Source organism: Drosophila busckii, chromosome 2R (assembly GCF_011750605.1).
Source record: "Drosophila busckii strain San Diego stock center, stock number 13000-0081.31 chromosome 2R, ASM1175060v1, whole genome shotgun sequence".
Classification (NCBI taxonomy): Eukaryota; Metazoa; Arthropoda; class Insecta; order Diptera; family Drosophilidae; genus Drosophila; species Drosophila busckii.
In genome coordinates, this window is record NC_046605.1 from 13493511 (window position 1) to 13505509 (window position 11999).

Consider the following 11999-nt stretch of genomic DNA (forward strand, 5'->3'; position numbering starts at 1 on the left):
ACAGCTGACAGCCGCTGAAACGTCAGCAGTTGCAAGTGTCATCCAATTGGAAAACTATCGAAACTATGTGTCACAGTCGACAGTTATTCAAGCAATCGATAGTTGCCGATAGTATGATTTGTTGAACATTCCGCCATAATTTGAATGCTTTACAAACATCAGCTTCAACTACATCCCAGCTGTTAAATTTATGCTATATGTTAATAATTTAAAAGCATCAATTATGAAAAAATAATGAAAAAATAAATAGTTGCAATTAAAAATAATTATCAAACTATCACAGCATGTTGCACTTATTGTGCGCTGCATTCGATAAAACTAATTAGTTTGCTTTTACTATTTTAAAAAACAACACAAAAACAAAGAGCCCAGCTGATCTGTAAGCGTTAGACAGTCACTTCCTCTCGCTTGAGAGTCACTTCCGATCGATAAATATGCGCGCGCATAAATCGGGAATTTAAAAGTTAATACAGCTGATAATCAAATAGTAAGTCTTAGCACAACAAACCAATCAAAAATATATATTTGTTATTAAATAATATTTATGACCATAATACAGACTACACCATCACTCTACCGTTCTAAGCTCTAATTGAAATACTTTTGTACATCTTGTCAAATATTTTAGCATTTGATGAACGGTGCTGGGCACCGCTTGGTATTTTGACACCATCCTGACAAATATGAATTTATTTAGCGCTTTGTTTACCTTAGCTCATTTCTATTATAATTGTTTCGAGATGGCAGAAAACAAATGCCAAAAATTGAAATTTTCATGCCAAAATGTCGCAGAACGGAAACTTGTGCCGTTTGATTTTTTGCCTAGTACCAATAAATATCGACTTGAAATGATTAATGTGCTGGGTTTTGGCTTACAGTTTTTGTTTTAAGTACATTAGTATATATGGGTAGTATTTGCCATGATTTCAGGCTGTCATTCATGGCTAACAATTTGCAAATGCGCATACACTGAGAGAAAATCAATTGGTAAATCTGAAATTGCGCAATAGTCAAATAAAAAACAATAATTTTGTGAGCTGAACTATTGCAAGAAATGTTTAATTTCAATTTAATTATTATACATTTTTATAGTGTAGAACTATCAAAATATTGCACATAAGTGCTTACAGATCCATGCATATGTATGTGTGTTTGTATGTAAGAATGGCATGTGACCCTGAAAATGGCTTGATTTGGTTTTTAGCTCTTGATGCCTTTTATTGTTACTTGCTGTTGTTATTGTTGCTTTGTCTTCTTGTATGTGTATGTGTGTGTTTTTTTTTTGTTTCATTTCATTTTGGTTCTACGGCATTTATGTGTACCGTTACTTTTTGATTGCCAACGCGCACGGCAACTTTTATAGAACTTTGCATGTCTTTGATGAATTTGAAATTGTCACAAATGTGAAAGTTTTTCACTTGCCAGCAAAATAGATACATACACACATGCATGCATGTATTTATGTATATACGTGTGTGTGTACTTCTAACATTTTGTTGACATTGAGCGACTTGTACGCGACTTCACGCATTCGTCCATTCATTTAGTTTCATTCAGCAAGCGTTATTTGCCTTAAGGATTTGCATACGGATTTATTCAGCGCACGTTGTAATCCTTGCTTGCTGCAGGGCATTTGATTACAATTAAAGTGGGCGTGTGACGCGGGGGAGAGGGGAAAGTCTTGCTGTTCGAAATGAAAACAAAAGTTCGTGCGAGTTCATTGAGTTGGCAAAAACTTGCCAGTCACCAAGTTATACTAGTAAACATACAAACTAGAGGGCAGTTTGTAAAGTAAACTCAATTAAGCATTTAATAATTTGTAGGTTTTGAGTTTCCACATTGATGCGTCACTTGGAAACTGGATTGAAGAATTTTATAAGATAAATATTCTTTTTATACATACTTTAGACACTTCTATAGTATTTCATATTTTCATTTTTTTACTTTCACAATTTTTGTCCTCAAAAGTTAACTCTGGTATCCAATTAGCTAATAACAAAATAATTTAAGCCTTTAACTTACGACTAAGCTGCCTTCAGAAAATATTTTGAGACAATGTAATATACATATGCAATATTTCAGGCACAAAAATAAAAAGTTTTGCAAAATAAAAATCACGTATACGCTATGTTGCATATATGGCGGTCGGGGTAGACAAAGTTAGGCGTGCTTAATTAAACTTAAAATTTTGTTTTATTATTAAGAGTTTTAATATTTATGAAATATACCAAGTTTCAGGTCGATATCTGCCAATTATTTGACTACTAAGCCCAGAGTCCATTTGAAAGACTATTCTACTGTCTTATGCATAAATATTGAATTATTATATTACAAATATTGACTAAATAAATAAAATTTTTACACAAATCTGTGATTTTCATTGTTCGAAACCTAAAACCAACTTAATCTTTAAGAAACACAGTGTGGACTCTTATAAATTTCTATATATTTTAGCTATTAGATACTTTTGCAAATAAAAATTGCCTCTGGTATACAATGTAATATCTAGGATTACCTTTGGTAATATGCAATTGAATACTTTGAAAGCTACCCTCGCAATTGGCGTGAAATTACCGCTCGCCGGCACGTGTGGGGGCAGCGGAAATGGGGCACAACTATGGGTAAAGCCGAGTCGACAGCCGAGCAGAGAGCATAACAGTAGTTGGCTGTAGTTTGCAGCACGGACGAGGCGATGGCACCGCTACCAGTTCGAGTCAGGTTAGGAGACAAATTGAGTCGAAGCGCGGATTAGTGGGCGGAGAGAGGGCGGGTGCGGCAACGTTGGCAACGCCAAATTCGTTATGTTGTTTGTTGTTAGTTTGACTGTTTGTTGAGCCACGAGTAACATAACGAAAAGCAAGTGCAGCAGCAGCAAAGCTCCTGGCGCTTGGAACGGCTTCATTCACAAAAAGCAGTTAACGCGTGGCAGGCGAGCACAAAGGACGCGTGGAGCAGGAGTCAGAGTCAGTTGCCACGTGGCAGGAGGACTCGTAGCAGCAGTAGCAGCAGCAGCAAATTAACTGCAAGTGAAAGTTTAGAGTCAACCAAGCAAAAGAGACTCAAGTGGCAGTCGCTAACATTGTTCGTGACTGTCACCCACTCCCATTCCCATTACCGTTCCCCTTCTCCTTCCCATTCCCGCTCCAGGAGTGGCTTTGTTGACAAAGTTATTGCTTGCGGCTTAATGAATACGTAATTGATTTGCATTCAATGTGGTTGCGGCTGGTAACTGAAACGTAAACTGATTGGCAATTGGGCGAAAGCATAAACAGTCGGCATTGTTCAGTCATCGTCATCGTCACCGTCGCTAATCAAACATGTCGCTATCGCTGGTAAGTCGCCGCCGCTTCCAGACGCCGTCCACGGCAACGGCCACGACAACGACGACGACGACGCCGTCCGTACGCAAGCAACATTCATTCATAGAGTCCTCCAGCCACGCCCACAGCGTTAGCAGATATACCGCCCAGCAGCGTGGCTACCTATCGCGCGGTCTTTCGGTTGGACGTTCCATTGAGAATATACGACAGAAGCTCTACGCGCCGGCTCCAGTGCGGCGTCAGCCCACGCTGGGTCTGGACGAAGCTACGTCTCGAATTAACGCCAGATTATCCTCAACTAAGGCGGAACTCGGCTTAAGATTGAGTGATAAAAGTCTTGTGGCCTGGTCCTCGACCACATCGCTGCTCAAGTCTACTCCACAGTCGGCGGAGCACGACCAGGAGCAGCGTATCAAGGGGGAAGCTGAGGATAATCGAGCAGAACACAAGTGAGTAAAATAATTCAAAAATATTAAAGCGGCTTTATAAATTCAATAAACTAATTTTTAGATAATTTATTTATTTGGTCAAAGAACTGCTATGAATTTTTAATTATATCAAGTGTAAATTATAAATGTGGTTTTATTAAGTTAATATATTCTTTATTTTATCATAAGTACTATCCACAACTAATTAATGGAGCAATTAACATTAACTCTTAGCTTATTCACAAAATTTTACTTGTTATTATAATTATTTTAGCTAAATTTGTATATACAAATAAAAGATCCGTTTACAAAAATTTTGTTATATACAAAAAAAGATTTTGAGATTTCCTAGAAGAAAATCAAAACGCTTGTGCCTCTAAAATTTTCATATTTTCGATCGATTGTAAAAATTTCAGAACGATCGGATAAATAACTTAGGAATTATTTACATTTCAATTTTCAATATTTTATTTTATTTTTAATAAAAAAATTGACAAACAAATAGAATATAATTTTATACTATTTGTTCCCCATTTTATATGCATGTTAATAAAAACTTGAGAGTTAAATAGAATTTAATTTTTTATCATTTGTATCACAATGAAATTTTTGTTGGTCAAAATTTTCAAACTAACTGTGATAATATAATAGATATAGTCAACATTTACAAATGTTTATATAGCTCTGCTCTATAATAAATATCTAACTTCAATATGCATATTTTTGGAATAAAATAATAAAATGTTGTTTGACCTTGGCATGTCCTAGCGGCTTCAAATGCGTATAAGTAAAGTATTTATATGCATAATAAACGAGCTAAATGGGGTGCCCCACCCCCAACCCACCCACTAGCCTCTCTTACCCCTTGGCACACACTCAATTCGATATGTTACAAATGACACTTTCGATACTTTATGCAATTTGCACGCCTTTCACACCAACGTCAAAGTTTTATGGAGCAATTGTGAGTGGGTGGGTGGTATGTGGGTGGCTGGGGCGTGTGTCACTCAAGCGTTGCGCTAGCGACACACTTAAGTCGATCAGCGAGAGCTGCGAGCTTTAACTATCTAGTCAGAGCCGTAGCGTTCAATTGGTTCATTGAACTTTTGCGGGCCAAGATTCACTTTCGCGTTGAAGGACTTTTTTCGCTTTTTTTTTGGGCGCCAAATTGTAAATGTAATTGACATGGTTTCGTTTACAAAAACGCTGCAGAGTTGAGTGTAAGCGAGAGAGGGGGGAGCGGAGCTGTCAGTTGTAGGTGGCACGAATTAATTTCTATTTTGGTTGCGGCATGTTGCATGCGGCCAATTTGTAATTTGCTTCTTTTCCTCTTTTTTTTGGATAACGAGCACAGCATAAATTGCAAAAATCTAATGCTAGCAATAATTTGATTTAAATTTAGTGCAGCGAGTAGGTCACTGGGAAATGCTTATTGCTAACTTCTTAACTTGCAACTTTCACTTTCACTTTCGCTTTTACTTTCATTTGATTTGTTGCTGCCACAGCGCCAAGGCGGATAAGAATCGCATCAATTTGAACATAGTCCTGGCACAAACGATACGTGCGACCAACGAGCAGGACATCGATAGTGCCTCAGAGTCTGTGGAGCAAGGCAACTCAAACTCAAGCGCAACCACAACAACAACAGCAACAACAGTGGGCAGAGCCTCAGCTGCGGCGGATAAGGATAACGTGGGCAGCGCTTTAACTGTGCAGCGTCGACCGCCTTTGGTGCGTGCTATGTCCGCTCCCGTGCGCCTGGACGAGAGCAAGTGCATTGCCTCCGCCGCCAGCAAGCGCCAGCAGCAAAAGCTGCGTCGTCGCAAGATCTTCACACGCACTGCCTCCTCGGCGGTGGTCACTGTGCCAGCGGACAGCAGCAGTTCCCTCTTGAGCAGCGATGCCACTGGCTCCAGCCAAAAGAAGCCGCTGAGTCGCGCTCGCAGCGTTGTCTCTGCCGATGTCATTACCCTGGTCTCACTGCTGAGCTCCGAGGGCAGCGATTCGGAGCGTGAGGAGAGCTCATCGGCCACGCCCACGGGCAACGATTCGCCGGGCGTGCAGGGATCACAGCGCAGTCCACAGCGCCGGGCGCCGCTGCTGCGCAAAACGGGCAAATCAGGTAAGTGACTCTATGCTTGTGTACACTGAGAGAAAATTATGAGTTAGCAAGCAATTGCAGTAGGCGAAGGTCAATTAAACAAAAAATAGTTTGTTCCTAAGCTAAAAGTAAATGCAAAGGCAAAAACTAGTATTAGCTTCACAATTAAAATATGCAAACATTTGAAAAATTAATTTTTTTTAGCTTATGGTACAATTTAAAAACTAACTCATTAAAACATCAACTTCATCTTTTAAATTATTTTAAATTTGTATTTCATCAATAGAAAATCAGAGTTTTAATAAAAAAGAAATAAATTCTTGTATTTTATCAATAGAAAATCAAAGTTTTAATAAAAAAGAAATAAATTCGTGCTAGTAAAAATGTTTTAAAATTAATTTTAATTAATTAATGTACATGAATATCATATCTAAAGCAAAAAGATCTCTAAAGTAAAGACAAGATTCGGAATTGTTGCCTAAAGCAAAACGTAATAAATGTAAAAATTAACAGAATTGAATTATCAAAAACCTTTTTCTCAGTGTATCACCGTTAGCTTGTCAGCGCCACTAACTCGATTTGCAGTCTCGTTTCAAGATAGCTATCCGCCCACCTTTCAACTGGCCTCCAAGGAGTACTCGCACATGATCAGGCGCGGATCCATAGCGCCGTTAGCTGCGCGTATACGCGCCAATCGACCGCCCACAGCGCCGCCCGTTTCCATCTTCCTAAGCGAATCCGCAGGCAGCAAGGCCACAATGGAGTCCTTGCCACAGCAGCAGCAGCAGCAGCAATCACAAGCTGAAGCGGATTCACCCACTGAAGAGTCGAAGAAGGAGAATCAAGCGGGCAGCTGCAATGTGCCGCAGCCGGAGTACAATTATCCTTTGTATGTGTGCAGCATCAAGGAGCGCGAGTGCTGGAAGCTCTACCAGAAGATGTGCGCCAAGGGCGTCAGTGTTAGCTACGACACTGTCCTGCGTGGCATGTTGACGCCCACGGAGTTTCGTCATTTCCAGAAGCAGCGCGAGCATGAGGAGACCAAAGCGCAGCAAGCAGCTGAAGCGGCGGCAGAGGCAGCTGCTGCTGATGAGAAGGAAACACGCAAGACGCCAGCAACGGCCATTGAACGCCTCTCCGAGTCCTTGCTGCAGAGCAAGTGAACTGCGGCGCCAGCAGTAGAAACAGGACCAAGCTATGCATTTGATATCAAAACCTAAGGATAAATCCTGTAGCGCGCACTTGTTAAAGAGCCTTGCACCAGAGCATCAACAAAAAAACAAAAACCAAAACAAAACTGCGCCTAGCTGTAGTTTCTGTAGTCCCGCCCACATGTACTCGAGTCCTCATAGAGGATGCGTAACATTAATAAATTGTAGAACTCACACAGCTTTACCGTTGCAGTAGTTTTATTTGTTAAACATTTATGCAGAGACAAGCAAAAGTTTACCACAATCAAGTTCAATTTATTTATAATGAAAAGTTATATCAGATTTGTTTAGAATATAAATATAATTGGTTGAGATCATAGTTGTTCAATTTTAATTGCCAACCAATCAATTCAACTAGTTTTGGAATATAATTGTAATCATTTCATGTCCAGGTGAAATATTTGCTAATAATAATGATTAAAGATTGCACATAATTTAAAAATAATGTGGAATTATTTGAGCTCATTCAAGTAGTTGAAAATAATCTAAAGATTATGCCAATTATTTGCAACAAAACTATTAAATAACTATTACGTCGATAGTCAGCTTTAAGTTTTGTATTTTTTTGCAGAAAAATAATCAATCAACAAAAATAGTTGAAGAAATGTCAAAGTGTATAAAAATTGAAAAATAACTGAAGCAAATAATGTAATAATTGAAAATAATATAAAGAATAATTTTTAATTATTTTCAGTTATTTTATTTTAATGTGAATAGACTAAAGTAATTCCGCAATATATTTAAATTATGTGTAATCGTTGTTTATTTCGATGCTCCAATTTAATTAAATTTCTTATATTAGCTCAGCTTTAAAATGAAAATTATCATTTTCATTGATCAGTGATCTTATGGTTGCTATTATTGGGCTAATAACTTTTGCTAGATTTATTTATAGTAAATGAAGGACTGCAAAGCTTTTGACAATTGTTTATAAATTCTTAACAGGTGGACTTGGTTTTGCTTGTTAGAAAACTCAATGAATTGTTGCGTTTCTTTAACTTGAGATTAAATCAAAGTCTACTTTTAGGAGCAAATCTCATAGGAGCTAGAAATAGTTACAACTGATTGATAAGTGTGGAATTTAATTAGCCTGCCGCATTTGCCTTATAGCACTTGCCAGATAACAAGCCAAGGCTATGCCCAGCAGTTGTATGAAAGCAATGCCAATGCCCACACCAATTAGAACAACTGCGTTCTTATCAATGCGCGCCTTAAGTTTGCCCACACACCCCTCCTGAAAGTATTTGTCCTTGCCCAGAGCGGGCGACTCCTTGCAGTGACCAATGCTCGCCTCAATATACTGCGGCTGACAGCAGCTCGCGGGCAGCGTATGATTGAGGCTATGCTCACGCCAATCTGCGGGCGTGTCCACGCCGCAGCACATCAACTTGCGTTGCACATTGTCCCAGGCCTGATTGTCCTCAGCATTGGAGCGCTTAATGGACTCCATCAGTGAGTTCTTCAGCATGCCCTCCAGATCCTTCTTAAACACGCTGGCCGCAATGCCCACCGCCAGCTCAACGATGAAGATTATGGCCAGCAGCACTGCATACTATAGAAATATTCAGTCGTAGTAGTGGAAAAAATGAAGCGTAATATGCTTACGGTTAGCAGCAGAGTGGGCGACTCCTTGATGGCACCAAAGCAGCCAAGGGAAGCAATCAGAAATATGACCAAGCCGGTGATGATGAGCACAATTGGAGGCGCCAGCACACGTCCCTCCACAAAATGATTAAACTCACTCACATCGGACAGCACAACGGCACCTGCTATCAATATGCCCAGGCCGGAAAGCTAAAAAGGAAAAAAAAAATAAATATGAGAGCAAATTAAAATTCAATTTATTTGTAAAATCTTAAAATCAGACAATTTAAGTTTAATTTATTACATATTTAAAAAAATGTAATTCAATTTCCAAAGTAAAGAATAGAAAATAAAAGAGTTTTATTGTATTTGAAGTGCCACCAAATTTCAAATCAATTTCCAAAGCAATTCAAAATTAGCTTTGTGCTAGTTTTATGTTATTTTTTATACACTTTGTCACCATAATTAAAATAAAACCTTTTCAACTTCTGCGCTTTGGTTTAAGAGATTTCGGACCAATATATCCAAATATTTTTTTTGCAAACCTGCGTATGCCAAATTTAGATTAAATTTTTACCAAAAGAACTTCATGCTATATGGTATGTATATATTCTTCTTTCAATTGCTTTTCTTTTTAATTTTCTTCAACATAACCCAAGTTCAAGTTAAGTAAATTACGCATTTGCTTGCGCTTTATGACGTCAGCGTGCTGCCCAAACTCAAACATAATTGAACTGAAATGCGGTCATCGATTTACTACACAGCAATATCAAAATTAAGCTATTCTAATGTACAACAATCAAAGCCAAGCATGCATTCAATACATACAATTGTATACAGCGGGCATATATAGGCTTATATATATTGTTTGATATACATATTTATCTTTGGTGGTTGTGCGTGCTTTGGCCATACTAATTGCCTGATAAGTATCAGAACAAACGGCAGCGAACTGCCACAACACGGACATTGGTCAGTGGCATTTCCATGTCATCATTGTTGCAATTGTTTTTAAGGCTCTAACTGTTGGTTGCTTGCTGGTTCAATGCGAAGGTTGCTGCTGCAGTTCGAGCTGCTGGCATTGAAAAATGTGTTGCCTGCTTTCGAGCGCGCCAAATTACTGCAAATTAGCCGCTGATTGACATGTGTATGTGTGTGTCTGTCTGGCTGTCTGCTTGGTAATTTAATAAACTTTTAAAAAGCCGCAAATTGCATGGTAGTTAAATGAGATTACATGTCCTGTGCTGTAAGCACGCCATTCTATTTCAATGACAAATGTCCTTTGGCCAGCGATTATCAATTGCTGATTAATAGTCGCACATGTCGCAAATGTAAACAGCACAAATGTCAGTTTATTAACAAAAGTCTATGTGTGTGTACTTCATAAATTATAAGCGACTTCAGAAAAGTTTTTAATAATATATGTACTTTTTTTTATAAAAATGTTTTTTGTAATTTGCAAATTAAATATAGAAATATTTAAATATAATTTAATTTATAAATATTATATCAAAGCTCTTTTAATAAATAGGTATTTATTGTTAAGTATCGCTTTAAAAAAAAAAAAGTATTGCTTTTTGTTATTTTATTGAAATAAGTATTGTATTATAATTTATTTAAGTAAACATTATTTTAAAGTAGATTTTAGCTTGATAAACATTTGTAGCTTATGTGGATTTTATTTTTAAAAATATTCATTGAACTTTTTCGACTTTTGCTGGCTAAGCAACTTGCCGCATAGCTTGAAATATTTTTAAGATAATGAAATATTTAAAATAATATATATTTAAATATAGATATTGCAAGGCAAATATTTCAGATACTCCGAAAATTTATTGAAAGCAAATAATGCTAAGCAAATATATCTGTTAAATTTATTTAGTAGCATAATTTCCTGAGATAAAAATTTTGTTTAGTAATGATAAGCTTTAAATTATTGTAACTTGTGCTTTCTTTTTAGGGTTTTCCGTTTATTTGCTTCGAACTTTTCTCAAAAGGTCCATTAAAGTTTCTATATTTATACTAACTAATATATATACATATGTATATATATTTTTTGCAAGGAAATATTTTTTGTTAATTAAAAGATAAATTGAAATGTTCTAAGCTTATAGCAAAATATATTTTTAATTATTTTGTTTGATAATTTGTTCTACTAAATAATTTGTGTGTAGTTATTATAACTTTTTTTCTTTTCTTATATTCATATTCAATGGTCTTTGAACTTTCTCGATTTATGCTAATTAAGGAACTTACCGCAAATAGCACATTGAATGCAAATAGAATATATTTAATCAAGCTGGGACCACAAGAGCGCATTGTGATTCTCATTGAAAGCGTCGAGCGTTTAAAAACAAGTTCTCAGATATTCTAAAATTAGAACTGACGGATGCCTAAGCAGCTTAGTTAGGTTAGTCAAGAGCGCGCGCGACTTGTCAAAATGGCGTTACAAATGGAACTGACCGGCGCTGTGTTCTGGCTGAGCTAATGATGATGTTGGCAACCAAGTCAGCGTTATGTTGTGGTCACAACCAAGCGACGACGCTGGCAACCGTTAGCCGGACTCAGACCAGCGTAGTCAGTGCCCGCCGTAGCATTTGGTCATTACGATAGGCAAATTCAAAGTAAAAGTGAGTGAAAGTATTTTCGAGGAAAAGCGAAGCCCCATGCTTGGCGCCCTATTCAGGGCATGCGATTAGGGGCTGGTCGATGAAATCGGGAGGCAGTAGGAGCTGTAGGCTGCTTTTATGCTATGCTAACCCATTTTCTGTTTCAGTGTGAGTGTGTTGGTGGGCAGCACAAATTCCCAGACTTTTCCAGTAACACTGTGTGGGTCTTAGCTTTACTGTAAACATGGCTAACGAGTCAATGCACTCATTAGAGTAAGAAACCCAAGCTGGTGCCTATAGAAAGTGCAAACTCATTGGAAAATAAGAAATATATTTATCCAAAGGTTTAATGACCGACTACAAAAATAAAATTGAGTTTTCTTATATCTTATAGAACTGACAGATTTTCCAAAGCATTCAATTAATTTGCTTAAGTCAATATTTACTGTAATACTTTACGCTAAAATATTATGCATATAAAGATTATAGCCAGTTTTATTTCTCTGCCACTTAATTTGTAATATGCTCATATATCAATGGACTGATTACTAATGTTACTTTCCAACTTTTTCGCTCACTCCTAGAATAATAAAAAATGAATTGCGTGCTTTCATGTGAACAACTTCGTAGGTTATAAATGCTATTCATGAAATAAATGTCAGGCTAGTGCGAATAATTAAAGAATTCTAGAAATTAAAGCCTGCCAACGAAAATAAAACTCTGTCATCAGTTCCAGGCAAAGGTAA

The 11999-nt window shown here is 37.4% G+C and overlaps 2 protein-coding genes across 2 annotated transcripts; one reads left to right on the top strand and one right to left on the bottom strand.

Moving 5' to 3' along the window:
* The first annotated feature begins 3317 nt into the window (after positions 1-3317).
* On the top strand, positions 3318-7232 carry LOC108594736. The gene is made up of 3 exons (XM_017979874.1): positions 3318-3769; positions 5254-5870; positions 6435-7232. The coding sequence occupies exons 1-3, from the start codon at positions 3318-3320 to the stop codon at positions 7010-7012; spliced, it is 1647 nt and encodes a 548-aa protein (XP_017835363.1). The 3' UTR covers positions 7013-7232.
* A 582-nt stretch (positions 7233-7814) lies between these two features.
* Positions 7815-11076, bottom strand: LOC108595691 (23 kDa integral membrane protein). Its single transcript, XM_017980972.1, has 3 exons — positions 10901-11076; positions 8666-8854; positions 7815-8612 (listed from the first exon to the last, which is right to left on the bottom strand). Exons 1-3 carry the CDS (start codon positions 10973-10975, stop codon positions 8142-8144), a joined length of 735 nt encoding a protein of 244 aa, XP_017836461.1. The 5' UTR covers positions 10976-11076; the 3' UTR covers positions 7815-8141.
* Between the last annotated feature and the right edge of the window lie 923 nt (positions 11077-11999).